This window comes from Melanotaenia boesemani, chromosome 13 (assembly GCF_017639745.1).
Source record: "Melanotaenia boesemani isolate fMelBoe1 chromosome 13, fMelBoe1.pri, whole genome shotgun sequence".
NCBI classification, from domain to species: Eukaryota; Metazoa; Chordata; class Actinopteri; order Atheriniformes; family Melanotaeniidae; genus Melanotaenia; species Melanotaenia boesemani.
Genome location: NC_055694.1, coordinates 29,916,594 through 29,934,371, shown reverse-complemented (window position 1 = coordinate 29,934,371; position 17,778 = coordinate 29,916,594). Strand labels below are relative to the sequence as shown.

At 38.6% G+C, this 17,778-nt stretch overlaps 1 protein-coding gene across 1 annotated transcript in view; it reads left to right on the top strand.

Annotated features, from left to right (window-relative positions):
• LOC121652020 (teashirt homolog 2) overlaps positions 1-4,305 on the top strand; it is a 44,155-nt gene extending 39,850 nt beyond the window's left edge. Inside the window, exon 2 of the mRNA XM_042004545.1 lies at positions 560-4,305. Coding sequence (XP_041860479.1) covers positions 560-3,600 — 3,041 coding nt within the window. The 3' untranslated portion in view covers positions 3,601-4,305. The remainder of the gene's footprint in view (positions 1-559) is intronic.
• The last annotated feature ends 13,473 nt before the right edge of the window (positions 4,306-17,778 follow it).

Here is a 17,778-nt window from a genome sequence, read left to right as displayed (position 1 = left end):
CATCGGTGAATTTCTTGCAAACTAATGTTTTCTCTTTTTTTATCAGTCAAGTCTTTTAAGCCATTCCTGAATTGATGTGGGAGGTCTGAGTTTACATTCCTCTATTCCTCGCATGTAGCTTGAGGGAGGTTAAGATGCTCTCCAGAACAGAAGGCTCACACTTTGATTGCAGTTTTGAGGCATCCATAATCACTGCAGAATAGGTCATTTGCAATAACACTTAACAGGCCCCAGAAGAATCAATTTCCTTTTGTCACTCAGTAGCCAATGATTGTTGTAAACATCTCAACTTGAGGCCAGGAAAGCCTTGGACACAGCATTAAGTCAATGGCCTGTCGTGAATCAAATGGTGCTGTTCCACTAGAAGCAGTCTGTTAGTAAAGGCATTATGTCTGCCTGTACTCTCCCACAGCACAGAGCAGTGGCTATTATGATGACTTAAATGGATTAGACTGTATGGATTGTATAAATGTTAAAAACTGAAAATGATGTTTTAAAAACACAAAATAGTTATTAAATGTTGTATATTAATTTATTTTTTCTTCTGTACCATTTCCAGTGTACATGCCTGATGAAGATGCTGCCCTCCAGGATTGCATCACTGAAGAAGATGGCGAGAACGATCCACAGACTGAAGAGGAATGCTCAGAGAAAACCAGCCCCAAAATGTCTGAGGACAGAGAGCTGGACAACAAGAGCACCAACACCTTCAGCAACCAGAACTCGCCTATCAGTGTCCTTTCCAATCAAGAGGCAGAGCTGGAGTCGCGCCTTAGCGACAGCAGCGACAGACTTTCAGACTTCAAAACCTCATCACCACCTCAGAGCCACAGAGAAGAAGAAAGTCGCAGCTCAAAGCTTAAAGACGAGATGGGCAGCAGCTTGGAGAAAATGAGGGCAGCCTATGCAAACTTCCTGTCAGATTCCTACTGGACGGGGATCGGGATGGATTTGAAAATGGGTAAAAACACCAGCAAAGCCAACTGTGACAGCACCAATGGAAGCACCAAGAGTGAATTTGACTGGCACCAGGATGCACTCTCCAAGACCTTGCAGCAGACTCTCTCCCCAAAACCTGCATCCAAACCCAACCTTTTCAGCTCTGTCCACCTGTATAGGCAGACCACCAAACCGTGTGGCTCCGTGTTCACTGGGGCTAGCCGTTTCCGCTGTAAGGACTGTAGTGCTGCTTATGACACGCTGGTGGAGCTGACCGTTCACATGAACAAGACTGGACACTACCAAGACAACAACCACAGCAAGCAGAGCAACTCCTCCTCCTCCTCCTCCAAATCCAGGAAACGAAATCTGCAAGACATGGAGGGTAAAGAGGATGCGCAGAAAGTTTTAAAATGCATGTTCTGTGGCCATTCTTTTGACTCGCTGCAGGATCTGAGTGTTCATATGATTAAAACTAAGCATTACCAAAAAGTGCCTTTAAAAGAGCCAATTCCAGTTATCACACCCAAATTACTGCCACCAGCCAAGAAACGGGCCTTTGAAACAACGAGACCTTGCTCCCCAGACTCTACGACCGGAGTATCCGGCTTCACTGAGGCACAGCGTGCTGCCACCATTTCTAATGCTAACAATAACCGCTATGGATATCAGAACGGAGCCAGTTACACGTGGCAATTTGAGACATGCAAGTCTCAGATTCTCAAATGCATGGAGTGCGGAAGCTCCCATGACACCCTGCAGCAACTCACTACACACATGATGGTCACCGGACACTTCATCAAAGTCACAAACTCAGCTTCAAAAAAGGGCAAGCAGTTAGCGCTCGACCCCCTGGCCGTAGAGAAGATCCAGGGTTTAGCCGAGCCCGCTGCCAGTGACACTGAGGGAGAAAAAGTGTCTCCAAAAAATCCATCACCTGGGAGCAGTGAAACAGAGAGTCAGGGGGAAGGCTCATCAGACAAAATGGAAGAAACTGAAACTAAAGATGACAAGCAAGACAGCGAGGATCAAAAAACAGGGAATGGGGCTTTTAAGTACCCTTATCTCCGTGAGGAGGATCTTGAACAAGACTCAGGTGGAGGAGGGGATATCCTTAAATCTTTAGCCAATACAGTGGCCTCCGCCATCAATAAAGCTCAAACAGGGACCCCGAGCTGGAGTGCCTACCCAAGCATTCACGCTGCTTATCAGCTCTCTGGCATCATCAAAAGTGCCCCTCTATCTGCGTCTCCCCCTTCTCTGCTCAAGCAGACATTTAACCACAAGCTGAGGCCGATCGCCCCAAAGGCGAAGCTGTACCACAGTGTTGTGGGAGCTGAGGCTCCCCAGGGACAGCATGAAAATGTGGACATCAAAAAAGAAAAGGTTGGCATTAGCGATGGTAAAGAAAGTCAGAATATTAAGTTAGATCTGGTGGAGAATGATGACAGCGATTGTCAGGATGATTCCTCTTCCTCTTCAAAGCTTGATGCAGACTGTGTGAATGAAGGGAGCGAAGCGATCAAAGGGAAGCTGAGCCCAGATTTCTCTGACAGAGGCAAGACACCGAGCCCCACTGCCAGCAATGGACGCAGCACTACTTCAGAGCCTCTTAGTGACACTCCAGATATACTTGGCATAAACCCTCTTAGTGCACTACAGTCAGTTCTGAACAATCATCTAGGAAAAGCAAATAAGCCCAACAACTCCAGAGTAGATAAACTATCTGCACACACACAATCTGTTTTTGCTGAGATTAACCGTACCAATGAGAAACCGGCTTTAATGCTCGGAGGTCCTTTAAGAAACCGGCCTAATAACAGCTTTCTCTTTGTTAGTGATGACCAGCCAATAGACCTGACCAAATCTAAGCACAGCAAGGTCAGCTCCTTGCTGCTCCAGCCCTCCACCCCGATGCTGCAGAAATATGCTCTGTCTGACATTGCAGATATGGTTAAAGTTCTTCCAAAAGCTACCACACCGAAACCCTCCATACCGTCCAGGATTCCCACCATGAAACTGGAATCAGACGTCAGGCGTTTTGAGGACGTGTCGGCCGAGGTATACTCCGTCCACAAGCGCAAAGGCAGACAGTCCAACTGGAATCCTCGCCACCTTCTCATCCTGCAAGCTCAGTTCGCCTCCAGCCTGTTCCAGACCTCCGAGGGAAAGTATTTGCTCTCAGATCTCGGCCCTCAAGAACGAATGCACATCTCCAAGTTCACCGGATTGTCGATGACCACCATAAGCCACTGGTTAGCAAATGTAAAATACCAACTGCGGAAAACAGGAGGGACCAAATTCCTGAAGAACATGGACACAGGTTACCCAGTCTTCTATTGCAATGACTGCGCTTCCCAGTTTAGGTCACCAGCCGCATTCATTTCCCACCTGGAATCCCATCTCGGGTTCCAAATCAAAGACATGTGCAAAATGCCAGTGGAGCACCAGACAAAGGTGGAAGAGCCAGAACTGTCCAAGGCCCTCAGCGTCAGAGCTAACGAGGCTTTGGTCGCAGAGGAGGACATTGACTCAAAGTTCAAATGTAAGCTCTGCTGTCGGACATTTGCAAGTAATCATGCAGTCAAGCTCCATTTGAGTAAAACTCACAGCAAATCCCCCGACAACCATTCACAGTATGTGGAAATGGACAAGGAGTAGCTTTTCATTTTATTGTTGTCACTTTTTTCCATTTTTTTAATTTTACCCTTTTCATTTTAATACACGGGTCAGATATTTCAATGATTTTTTGATTAGCATTGTGTAGTGTGCTTCATTACGACAGAGGAGTACAGCAAAGACACACTGATTAGAGATGATGTAAGGAAACACTAAGAGAAACTTTTGCACCCTGCTCAGATGCACCACCAGTAATGAAATGTATTACTGCTTGAAGAAACATAATTGCTGATGTTTGCATGCAATAGCCCTGGCTATGACTACTATTTATTTGTATATGTCAAGTTTCAATTGTATTTCAAAGACAAAATAATGAACTAATTGAACTACTTGTACAACTTCTGATGCAGTCCACCTGCACAGACGTGCAGCTGATTAAGCAGGTTGCCCGACACATCACCACACACGCAGGCCTGTACAGTGTATCGCTAATGTAAAGATGTTTTGTGTTGCAAATGTAGAAGAAGAAAAAAAAGCACTTTAATAAATGTTTAATCACCAGTTTAGATGCCAATTCTGTACATGATTTAAAAACAATTAGACTGTTTGGAAACAAAGATATTTCATGTAAATATGTTTTAGGAGAAAAACAGTGACTTTCATGCAACAACGATAACAAAACAAAAACAGACGACACCTGTGATACCTGCACCTTTTTTTACTTATTCAAATAAAGAATTAACATTTGATAATGGCTTGTCTTTTTTTTCTTTTTTGTTAACGTTGTTAACTTGTTTTTACATGCAAACACAAATTAGCAATATGGGCTTCATATTTTGCTAGAGGGGAGGCCAAGCAAATTTTCCTGATGAGCTTATGCCAGGTTGCTTTAGTGAGAAACTTCTTGGTTATCCATGTCAGGGATTCTTTCATGTGGCACACCAACTGTGGTCCTCAAGTGCTACTGTCATGCAGGTTTTAAATGTTTGCTGCTTGAGCACACCTGACTCGTACAAATGGGTCTTTTACAGGCTTCTGCAGAAATTGACAAGCTTATGGAAATCCAGTTAGTTTGAATCAGGTGTGTTGGAGACATTTGTAAACATCTAAAACCTGCAGGATAGTGGTCCTTGAAGACTGGAGTGGTGATCCCTGTCATACAGTCTGTTAAAACAAGCACCATCAAGAGCATCTTCTCTTGGGATGTCCCGAAAAATTCAAGAACACAGGATTTATGATTCTTATGTAGAGCAATACCAAGCATTTTCTCAGCTTTTGCAAGACATATGCTCAAATCTTAGGACGAGCCAAACACGATAAATGTTAAGTCCCTGCTGACAGAGAGGTGAAAGCTGAGAACCCAATTCCTGGTGGAGAAATTTAAACTAACAATCTGTCATGGTTATATCCTGATATAATTTTTGCACGATCCCATTTGTTCTCATCAATTTTCACACCAAGTTTGTTTTGCCAGGTTTGTGTTCCTTCCTGCATGTTACCTGATCCAGACACTGTAAAAGCAAGTGAAAGATTTTTTTTTAGTCGGGCCCCGTAGGAGTGTGTTCAATCAAGGATGTTGGTTATTTATACTAAGTGTATAAATGTGTGTGTGTGTGTGTGTGTGTGTGTGTGTGTGTGTGTGTGTGTGTGTGTGTGTGTGTAAATAATTGCTGATTTTGAAAATTAGGGGTGCACAAATACCAGTCCGATATATGTGCATGTGCTCATACTCTGTATTCATAAAAGTGTTCTAATACTACACAACCCAACACCAATGTAAAAAAAAGAACAAAAAACAAACAAACAAAAAAACTAGGGCTGTCAAAATTAACATGTTAATTCAGAGATTAATAAATAGATTTTATCATCAGGTGTCAACAAAGAAAATATTTCTGGTGCTGTTTTAAAAATCCAAAATTGGCCCCATCTTAGTGAGGGAAGCTCAGTTTGGGGATATAGGTGCCATCAAAAAATACTTTATCCTCCTTATGAAGGTTCTGACAGTTTTTTAAGCCTTACATTTAGAGGATGGCTGCATGATGACCCATTTGATATAACCTATCACATAATTAACCAGTTGTCACATCTGACTTTCTGGTCCACACGCCTTACCAGTGAATTTTACTGGAATTTATTAGTATTCATTTCGGTCCTTCGTATCTGTGAAAACTCAAATGTACATTTGTACTCAGATTTTAAAAATGTGGCTGTGGTGCATCCCTAAAGAAAATGCTGATTAAACGTTTATAAAGAAATTACTTGGTAGTCCCACGACTACGTTACATAATTGACAAAAAATTCCAGGATTTCCTGCATCTGCCTATGATGGGAAACCAGTTGAATCTGGTAGAATCCAGTGAAAATGTGATTTATCTGGATTTTTCTTCCAAATAAAATACTGACATTGAAGAACAAATTATTTTCAACTGGAATGACTGTGAGATTAAATTATGTAGTTTTAATGGAAGTCAATGGCACATTTATGGCCACGAAGATCCCCAGCAGGAGTATCTAATAGATTAAAAAAATTTAAGCAATCAAATCAATTTTGCTGCTAATCACCACCAAAGACTCATCCCCTAATATTTAGTATGTTGAAAATAATTCATGTTTTCTTCGTAATTAATGAATTTTTAATTATTCAAATAACTGAACTGGCATTTAATGGGTTAAGAGTCTTAAAATGATTGAATGTTTGGTAGTTTTGAGCTGCTCCAAAGTTGTTTTAGTGATTTATGAGAAGACAAAAAAAAGAATCAGAAAACAAGATGTTTGATTACTTTGTGTCTTCTCATCGATCTCAGTGTCCGTCGTTCATTGAGAATTTTTCTAACATTCTGTGGACATTTTTGGCCAGGAAGGTCACCAGATGGAGAAAAGTAGCATAAAAGGATAAAAGACGTGAGAGAAAAACAGTGGATTTAAAAAAGAAAATAAAGAATAGTTACTGCACAAAAATCATGCCACTAGTCATAACACAGGCAAAATGATCACCAAATAATAATAATACATATTTTAATAAAAAGGTGATAAAAATGAACAAAGAAGGGCAGAAGGGTTAAATACAAAACTTAAATTTTTCCCAAAATTAGTTTTTACAGTTTTCAGATGTGGTTCCTTCTTGAATGCACCTTATCTGATTTTGTAACCACAGAGAGGACAAAGGACCCTATCCTCTGCTGTACAGCGTTCTTTCTTTCTTCATGACTTTTAGATACACTTCAGAAATATATCCTCCTGTCAGAATTTTATTGCTTCCCTGTGAATGCTGCTGCTGTTGCTGCAAGATACTATCATAACAATTAAACATATTTCCTCCAGCTCTATTATTTCAAGGCTATTAAAAATAATTGCCTTCTAAATTCATAAACATTTTATGCAATTCATCTCTTTTCAAGCAATCAAGTCCTCAATTACCTCCACCCATCAAATCTCTTTTTTATAACAATCAACTGACATTTGATGGTAAATGGGGAAAAGCACATGGGCACTGTGGTGATTTGAATGCTGTGACACCAACTTGCCCCCTATTGTTGGAAATGAGCAGGCAATCACGTTGTTCATCAGATGACTCCTAATGCAGTTAAAGTATTCAGCTATAATTTTTCCCTGCATTTATAATTACTGTCAAAGACCACACACCTCAGTGAGCAGATTAAAGCTATAAATTATTTAGAGCCTTTCTTCACCGGTGGATCTCTGATTTGTCGGCAGGGCCATTATGTTTTAGAGGAGCAACTTATTTTAGACTGAATCAAGCATTGTTCTTAAGCTGCAGCAGAGAAACAATAAGAATACAGCAGCTTGTTTAGATTTATTCATTAAATTCATATCGCAAATAATGTGCACATTTTACTGAAATGGTTTCTGTTTTAACATTATAGAGCAATTTACTATGTGTTGATTTAAATAATTATTCAGAGCATATTTAGGGCACAAGTGCATTTTGAGGAATCAGCACAACCTAGAAAGGCCTAACTTAAAAAACACAAAGAAAGACAATGCTATCATCAGTTTAGTTACAACAGGAAATTAGTTGTGTCTGGCCATAATTTGCTCCAATAAGTCAAAGTCAATGAGGGATTTATTGTTAGCACAGAAAAATGCTGCACAGCTGTGCAACAATGAGATTAATATGATTTTTATCCTGCAATCATTTCAGTTGTATTGTGGAAATCAGAATACTGTAAACTCTTTTTTTTTCTTTTTTACACATCACATATAATGAAGTGAAATAAGCCCATAATTCTTCACATGTTTTCTATTAATTGATTTAGGATGTTTGTGTATTAACACCATTAATTGCACCATGTATATTAGCATGTCATGACTAATTACAAAGCAACGTCAGTTTCTCCGTAGACACACACGTATGCACATGCACAAGTTGAGTGTCATACATATCAATCACAGATGGACAAAAGTCAAGCAGCAGAAACATATTACATTTATGATTCATCAGCCTACACATACTTTCTATACAATTCTAACAGCTGATGTATTTGCACATCAACACGTGTACTGCATACCGCGGTGAAACCCAACCTTACCAAACCCAAGGCCGGCTCACATTTGCAAACCCTTTGTCAATCTGTCATTAAAAATATTATCAATAATGATAAGTGCATGCTCTTTGCTTACACTAGCGTGCTCTGGCTGATGCTGATGTGCTGTAATAGGGCAAATACGCATCAGAGTTTGCCTGCTTCGATACACACAAAAAACATTTCCACTGATCCTGACTTTGCTTCACCCTGTGCCAGACAAGCATGGATTCACTGCATTATCCAGCCTGTAAACCAGAGCTGGGGTGGGAGGGGGCTCAAAATGTTCATCACACAGCAGCAGCAGCAGGGTAATGACTAGCTCATGTGTTTAATGAAGGGCTTTACAACTTATAGCCATAACGACCCACATCCAAACTCCCCTTTCTCCCATTTATTCTCCCCAAAGTCCCCAGGTTATTCCGTCCCTCTGAGAAATATCCCAGAAAAAGCATTATATCTCTCTTTCTCTTCATGTAGTGCTTATCTTAACATTTTATTGTCCTACATTGTGCTATTAAAGATATTGTGACATAATTTTCTTTACACAAAGAGGATAAGAAATGGAGCAATATTAGGAATACGAAGGTGGTAAAAAAATAATCCATCTCAACACTGTTTCTTTTTTAGAGTAAAATCTACCTTATAATTAATTCTGCCTCTAGAAAATATGAGCACTACAAGACAAAGAGTTATGCATGTATGTCTGCTCTCCTACATACATCATATCTTCCAAACAGCCCATAGTCCTCCCTTGTTAATGGTGTTGCTTCAAATATGCTAATTAAGCAAAAATAAGTGATGAATGGAATACATTTGATCAATCAAGTAGGCCTAAGCCCCTGGTGCTGCATATTCATTGTACATCATGAATATGAAACCAAAGCCATTTATCAAATATCAGTTGCACATTTGTATCTTATTAATCATACATGCTGAAACTTCTGTCTTGTCAGAAAAGCTGAAGGTTGATGAAGCACTTGGAAAAAAAAGGATTAAACTCAGGGAAGCAAAGGAAGTGCTTCAGTTATAATGCATGAGATAGTTTTGAAACTTCCAGAATCTTAAACAGAGAGTCCATCCTCGCTCCTCGTCATGTTCAGGCAACTTTACTCAGCTGGTTGTTTCTGGCCTTTATCGGCACACATGTAACGATTATTTAATAATTACAGATGTTCATTACTGCAGTGCTTTGAAAAGGTGATTGATTTTTTTCCTAACAGTGACTCTGAGGGCTGCATTTCAAACCTTTTTATTTTGATATATTTTATTTCTTTTATTAGTATTTATGAGCTATGAATATTTAATTTAATGTAAATGCAACCTGAAATAAATCTGTACCAGGGACGGAGCTGCCACCTCAGGTGATTGACAGGTTGTTAGAAGAGAAGGACAGAAACATATTTCCATACCTACATGGATTACCAGTATCACTACACCAGTTTAAAGTAAATTTTAATTAGTCATGCTCTTAAAATATTGACATCTGGCTACATATTTCTAGAAGAGATTTTGTTCCTATGCAAGTACAACTACTAATGTTATGTAAGGCTATTAACCTGATGTTAGCATAAAGCTACATAGCTGGGCCAATCTAGTAATATACTAGCACTAGCTTTGTTTTAAGATAGTGTGGGGAGTGTATTTAGGGACTAAACATCAACTCAGTTAATCAAGATTTTGACACTGGGTCTGTTGTCTACATAAAAAAAACAAAAAACAAAATAAAGTATTTGAATCAAATGGAATGATAAAAAACAGCCGATGAATATAATGCAAAAATTAAAATGTGAATAAATACGTACACAAATCATTGTGTGTTATAAACAGTTTATTATATATTTATTTACTGCTTATAAAAGCTACTACAGTAAACTTAAATGGTGGATGGTTTTTTTCCTCATCTATACGGATGAATAAGAGACCCTGTCTAAAATGGCGACACTATTCCCCCTTCATAGGGTGGACCTCCAAAATTATGTATACGCGATTAGATTAAAAACTCTGCTATTAAAGCATGGTGAGTTATAGGAGACTTGAAGGGAGGTCTCAGGTCACCTCCATGGTCACACCAATAGGTAATAAGCTTGATTTTTCTCCAGATGCTGGTTTTCTGAACTGGGCTGCTGAGGCTTAGCCTCTATTATTGATTTGATTCATACTTAACATCTTCTAGTCAGTTAAAAGAAAAATATAGCTTTCAAAAGCCATGCTTTTTCTGATATTTACAGATAAGGGATTTAATCAGAAAGGACACTACTTTCATACCAACTCAGAGTTATTCAGCAATGAACGTTTGCTTTTTAAAATTCAGACATTCACAGAGCCCATGTCTCAGCAGCTTAAGTTTGATCCAAAACTTCCCCCCCTTTACCTGAAGTGCAAACAGAGATGGCCTCTTCAACCCACCATTTATAGTCATGTTGGAAAATCCTGAGGGTTTTTGGGGGGGCAGGGAATAACATTTTAGCTCTTCATCTGGAGAATAACCCAAAATGTATGCTGCTTGGTAAACCAAATAATGCTACTGGTGAAATATGCTTCTTTTTCTTTCCTGTTTGAGCCAAATGTTGTGTTTTTTGTGCTGTGATTTCAGGCATTTCTTTCACCTTATTATATTGTTGTTGTTGGTTTTCATTTATTTGTTAAAAAAAATAAATAAATAAAATCAAATGAGTTAAAATACATAGAAGAAGAAAAACTGTCATCAAAATCACCAAAAAGTTGCATGAAGCCCAGATCAAAAACAAAATGAGGGAAAAGATTACAAAAATACTCCTATTTCCTTCCTGTTGTACAGATATATGATGTTATATTAAACTAAAATGATGTCAAACTTCTGTTTAACAATGTGTGGAGGCTTTCACTGCCATCATATAGTGGATGAAAGAACTAACACTTGATTGCCAGCAGTTCATCAGTGCATCCTTCATATTTGTCACCCAGCCTGCCTCAAGGCAGCGTGCTAGCTCAAATTGAAGCTGACATCTTCCAAATATGAAAGCAACAAATCACACATTTTTATTGGGCTTAATCTCCAGCCCAGCCCCTTGCAGACGTCAGCACAATCATGGATGCTGCTCTAATTCTTGCCGACTGGCTGCTTGTGCCTCCCAAGCATCTCTGGACTCACAGAGGAAACGCAAAATGGCCACACACAAAAAACACGGGTGACACCCACGCCTAAAACGAGGCTTAATAACAACACGCACAACTCATTTAACAGCTGCAAGCTTTGAGGAATCAGTGGATGGCCTGCAAATAAGTGTTAAATCTGAAAACATGTTTGATCACATCTGTGACAACAGAAGGAGGAAAGAGGGGGTGGGGGGGGGGGGGCAAGAGTGACATGACCATCATTGGCAGGGAGTCATACAACAGCTGGACATACATATGTGTTTATATATATATATATATATCAATATATGTATATGTATATATATACATATATATATATTTATACTGGTAACTTTGTGTGATGAACATTGATGATGGTCTGATGAGAGTATATCCTTACTAGAAGATTTGCTTGAATTTTAAGGTTTGCTTTGATTCATATTGTAAAAATTCCTTTCTCTGAGTGTTTGTTGTCTTGGCTCTCCAGCCGAACCTCCTCTCTAATTCACCAACCTTAGAGCCCACTGATTCCTGTCAGTTTTGGTGTACAACATCATGGTCACGAAGAGCAGCTTGTACAGTATTTAGACAAATACTCATAACCATTTTTACACATCTGCACTTAAAAAAACACCCCTGAATATTCCTTTAAATTAGTCTGTCTAAAAATGGTAGGTAGATTTTCCAGCGATGAGTTCATTTTTAACCCAATGTCTTCATTCACTCCAGAGTTTCAGATCATTTATGATTTACTCTGGACCAGGAACATCAATATTTAAAGGCTCTCATCATTTAAAGGGGACTTGGCCAATTTTATGAATCATAATCTGATTACAGATCCAGGAACGGCTATATGTGTGAAAAATGATTATCTAAAGTTTTTTGAAGCACAGCAGAGAGACTTTAAGAACTAGTGTAACAAATTGTCTCAACCTATGTCTCTTGAGGTGCATTTAATTGGCATAAAAGGAGTTTCCCCCCTAAACTTCTCCCAGACCTCCATCCTCCTGATTCCTGATTGAGGTATCTGACTTATATATTAGTACGTGAACGATAAACTGGAGCCAGGTACTGACAAGGATGAAGAGAGCCTCACCGATCAGTTTGGGTTATAAAACATCATTTATCTGATAATTTTATATGAGTAAAGTACTGAGATCACTGGTCAAGATTAGGCGAATTACAGCTTAAAAATAAGTCATAAATACAGACAGAAACTATACTACATGAATACATGGTTATATGTTCTAAAAATGTGGAACTGAGTTTCCGAGCTACATTTTGAGCTTAAACACGGACAACAGAAACTGAGCCTGAGAACAAAATTCATCCTAACCGGAGCCATTAAGACTTACTGCTGGAGTCATTTCTTGTGAGCTTCTCATATCACAGTGTATGACAAGGGGGCTTTAAATGTTCTTAAAAGATAAACTGAGCAAAACAACCAGTGCAAGAAGAAGCAAGATAACAACTGACTACAGCTTCCTGCAGGACCAGGCACCACTAGATGTATGGTCGGAGTTCCAGCTTGATGTGGAATTTCACCTGGTTTTCCTGCTCACAGCTCCGATGAAGACAGAGATATTGTAAATGAGCATACCACTTCCACACTGCATGATGTTGTGGAGCTTTTAAAGTCATGTGGGTGCATGATAAAAAGGACCAAGCTTGTCTTACTCTTATTTGGCGACAGTGTGATTAGTCGTCTCCCCCCTGGTGTTGGTAACGCCACGGCCTCTCTTCAAAGGTCAGATTTTACATGCACATTCAAAAGACCACAAACACTGACAACTGTTTTTTGCTGAGAATAACATTATACCTTAACTACAGTATGTCCTTAAATCTGACTAAATAATTTTGGTACATTAAATTCGGAACAAATTCCTCAACTCCACCAACATCCCCTACTACCTCTACATGTGGACTCTGGCTGGTAACTGTTGGAATTAGTAACATACAGGTTTTAACAGAGAGGTTCGGAAAAGCAGATTAAATTTGAAAAACTAGTTTTATTAAAAGCTGTGGCAACTAAATTTTCAGACCACATTGACTTAAACTCAGGTTTGAATCAGACTTCAGGCTTTTCAAGGCTGTTTTCCACCCCAACTCTTTCCATATGAAGTTCATATGAAGAAAATACAGTAAATTCTGGTTTACAAACATAAATCAGAGGTCTGCAACCTGCAGCTCTGGAGCCACAAGTGGCTCTCTGGACATTCTACAATGGCTTTTAATACATGGCTAAAAATGCAAAAGAAATGTTTTTAATGTTTTTAAATATAGATAAAATAACAAATGCAGGGTTTTTTTTTTTTTTGCTGTTTCATTTATTTTTTTTTTTTCCACAACATATGTGACACTACCAGTAAGTACCAGTCATATTTCTTTTATCTATTTTTCTTGTCAGGTTGGAAACTATGTTTTTTTTTTTTGTTGTTATTGTTTTGTTTTGTGTTTTTTTTATTTGTTGTTGTTGTTGTTGTTCTACATAATTTTCCACAAATATCTACATCCCATAGAAGAAAGTCTTGTTTATCCTGTTTTTGCAAAAGTTTCATGTTTTACTGTGTTTTAAAACTTAAAAATAGAAATAAAAATGTATTTAATTTTCAGGATTTACTAACTTAAAGGTTAAAAAGTCAGCAGGATTAGTTTAAAGCTGTGAAGCTGCTTCCTTCTAAACACAGAAGGAACAATATGTGATGAATATCAGCATCAGGTAAACAGACAGGTACCATTTCTATGATACCACCAAACAGTTAAGACAACAAACAGAAGACCAGACATACAGTCCAAAAAAACATGTAAACACAAATTACAGCTCCCCGTGTACACCTGTCATCATGAACACAGATAAACAACTCCTCTACTGAAAGCTGACATCTCACAGATTCCAAACCTGTAAGTTTCATCTTACTATGACCAAAATTTACTGAACAAGAAGTAAAAGAAGCCCAGTTTATGCTTCACGTTTTTAAAACATAGCCATGTCTTACCTTTGCCGTCTTTCCTAAAAACCTATTCACCAAATCCACCAAGATAAAACCACATTTAGTAAAAAAAAACAAAAAACAAACAAAAAAAAACTGCGTTAATGTGCAATGAAAAAATGAACAGTGTTAATTAAAGAATAACGTGATGATAACGCATTAATGTGCCCTGCCCAAATATATACACATGTAGGTGTTAAACAATAGGAGGCCCAACATATTAAAACTTTTACCGAATTCTTCCACATCTGACAACAAGCTAGTTCTCCCATCCAGAGATGTCTATCGCCCCACACTCAATTCTGTTTTGGTTATGTTTATGCGCTATCTCATGCGCTAAACCACAATGCACTTTTTTTGGTAGCCCGCTCACTCTATGTGGTCTACTTGAAACAGACCAAGACCTGTGTTTGTAGGTGGACTGAGTCCACTTCTTTTATTCAAATCAAATTCGTTTGTACACTCACAATACCCCAAAACGAAGTGGACTTTCTGAACCAACAGACTAGGATTCAAATCAAAAAGGCTGGTGTGAATGTGCCCTGAGTCAACAGCGGCTAAGTTCAGCAAAACCAAAACCAAACTTCTGCCATTATCTATGTCTACATATCGTTCAAGACTTTGACAAGGGCCGTTTTATTTCTGTGGTGGGAACATCAAAACATTTTTAAGTGCCAAAAATTTATAAAATAATGTAAAACTTCGCCTATTTCACATAATTCACATAAAAAAATATGTCATGATCCCCAAATTTTCTTCCTACCTACCTACCTACCTACCTGTCTCTGTCTGTCTGTCTGTCTGTCTGTCTGTCTGTCTGTCTGTCTATCTATCTATCTATCTATCTATCTATCTATCTATCTGCCTGCCTGCCTGCCTGCCTATCTATCTATCTATCTATCTATCTATCTATCTATCTGCCTGCCTGCCTGCCTGCCTGCCTGCCTGCCTGCCTGCCTGCCTGCCTGCCTGCCTATCTATCTATCTATCTATCTATCTATCTATCTATCTATCTATCTATCTATCTATCTATCTACCTACCTATCTAGCTAACTAACTAAAGATGGGAGGTTTTAGATGAAACTGTAATTATTCATTAATCTTGCTTGAGTTTATCTTGGTTCTTTGCTTTTATACTTTTCATGCTCTTTAGTTAGTGTTCTAGTTAGCATTACTACCTGTATTTAGTTTTTCTTCCTGACTGCTACACATTTATCTCACTTGTTATATATACTCTCTGATTTCCTTCACACATTGTTAGATCTGTGCATTTGTTTGGCTGTCTTGCCCTCTATGCTTTTTGAATCTTTATTCGTAAACATTCTGACTTTAACCACATGGCTTAAGCCACACGTTACCTATGAAAGTGAAAGCGCTAATGCTAATTTCACATATATGTTGTAGTGCTTTTGCCTACTTGTATACTTAAGCAGACAAAGAAATCCTAACCAAATGCAAAAACTTGGATTTTCCCTCACAAAGTTAAAAATGATGTATAGAAACTTAAATGTGTCATTCAACCAGACAGGTTTAAATTGGGACAACCTGTTTGTAACAATTAATTTTAAACTTTTGAAACTGCTTCAAGCTCAGTTTTCAACAATGTCCTTGCTTTCACCAGTCATTAATGTGGTGGACAGGATGGTTGGCGTCATCACAGTCTCTGTGCTATTAAGAAAAAAATGCAGCTCAAGCATGAAGGTAAAGCAGTCAGCAGCCTGTAAAAGTGCAGTTCTGCACCAGTCAGTCAGGTTTGTCTCATGACTTTTAAATCTAAACTGGTCAATTGATTTCACGAGTGGAAGAAGTTTGCCTGCGGGAAGTCAGGTGATGCATGCAGGGAAAAGGTGGTGGATGAAAGGCTGTGACAGGAATAAACCTCACTCAGAAGGTTAAGGTTGCTGGTTAAAATAACCACAAACACTCACAAACATTTCGATTTTAAGTGGAAAGGATTTAATCTAGATTCAGTTCTACAGTGGTCTAGGGTATCTAAGAGTTTCTGCTCCAAACAGCATTGATGGTAACAATTTTCAATGCAGCTGATGTCGATCGGATATATGGTGCCAGAAACAATGCATCTTACAGTTTACTGAAAGTAACATCTCACACAGAGGCTCTGAAACTTACAGACAAAAAGACTGAATGATTTCACTTGTCTGTAAGACAAATGGAAGCACATTATCAGTCTTGCTGTGTTGGTGTGAATTTCACACATATTTGTTACTTCCAGATCGGACTGTAATTCCTGATTATTGTTCTGTGCCAGAAATGTTCTGAAAAGTGTCCACCTGATCCAAAATGCTGCAGTGATGGTTCTGTTGAGAATTATCAGCAGAGATCATATCTCTCCAGTTTAATCTAATTTACACTGGCCTCCTGTTAAATCCAGAATAAAATTTAAAACTCTTCTCCACTCAGTTAGTGGAACTAACTCCCAGTTTGGTTGCAGGAAGCAGACACTGTCTTTATTTTTTAGATCAGGCTTCAAACTTTCCTTCCTGATAAATCGTATAGTAGGTTTGGCTTAGTCACCCTTATCCATCCCTTTAGTTCTGCTAAAGAGGACGTCCCATGATGCACTGGGCTCCTTTCCGCTCTCTTTACTCTCCATGTAGAAATATCAAACGTTGTTGTTGTTGTCATTAATTTGTGTTTCTTTTGTTCTTTCTCAGCAGGTATCCCTGGCCTAGAGTTATGCTGCTTGTTGACTATTCTTTCCTGTTGTCTCCACCTCCAACTGGTCTAGGAAGATGGCGGTTCTTCCTGGTTCCGGTTCTGATGAAGGTTTTCCTTCCCGGTTCTAGTGTAATGGAGGATTTCCTTCCTGGTTGTGATGGAGGTTTTCCTCTCCACTGTCTCCTTGTGTAGCTCAGGATGGAGGATTGAATCAATCCATTGGTTTCCTGAGTTTGGTCATTGTTGTTATGAACTGGTTTATATGAACACAGTCATTATAAATGGGGTTAATGTGGATCGTATAACGGATTCGTTTTAACTAGATTATAATTGGAATACAGTGAATTGGATTGAACTGGACTGTGTCTGTAAAAGTGCCTTGAGATTACTTTGTTGTGAATTAATGCTGCACAAATAAAGATAAATGGAAATGAATCAATGATAAAAGATTAATTAAATGTTCCATTTTATATTTTTAACAATTTTTTTTTAAGATTTTCTTAAGAAAATGGGCACAGGGACTATAAATCACACAGAAAAGTTTGAAGCTATAAATCCAACACAGTGGGCTTGAAATGAGTTTATAATGAAATGTAATGAAATTGTAAGTTTGGGAATATTGACTGAAGTAGTTTTGATAAAGTTAATCATTAATAGAGAAGTTGTGGGCTACCTGTTCAACTCCAAGCTGTGTTTTTCAGGTTTTCAGCACCAGATGAGCCCAAAAGGAGCTGTTAGACTGCTCATTTGTTTGTCAAACAGAAAGATCATCCAAAATAAATAGTTTCCCCCTGACAACATATTGAAACTGATCCCATTGATGCTCTCTAGCAATCAGAATTACACTGATTGGTCCAAGGGGAAATTACTTTTTAAAACAGTATCACATT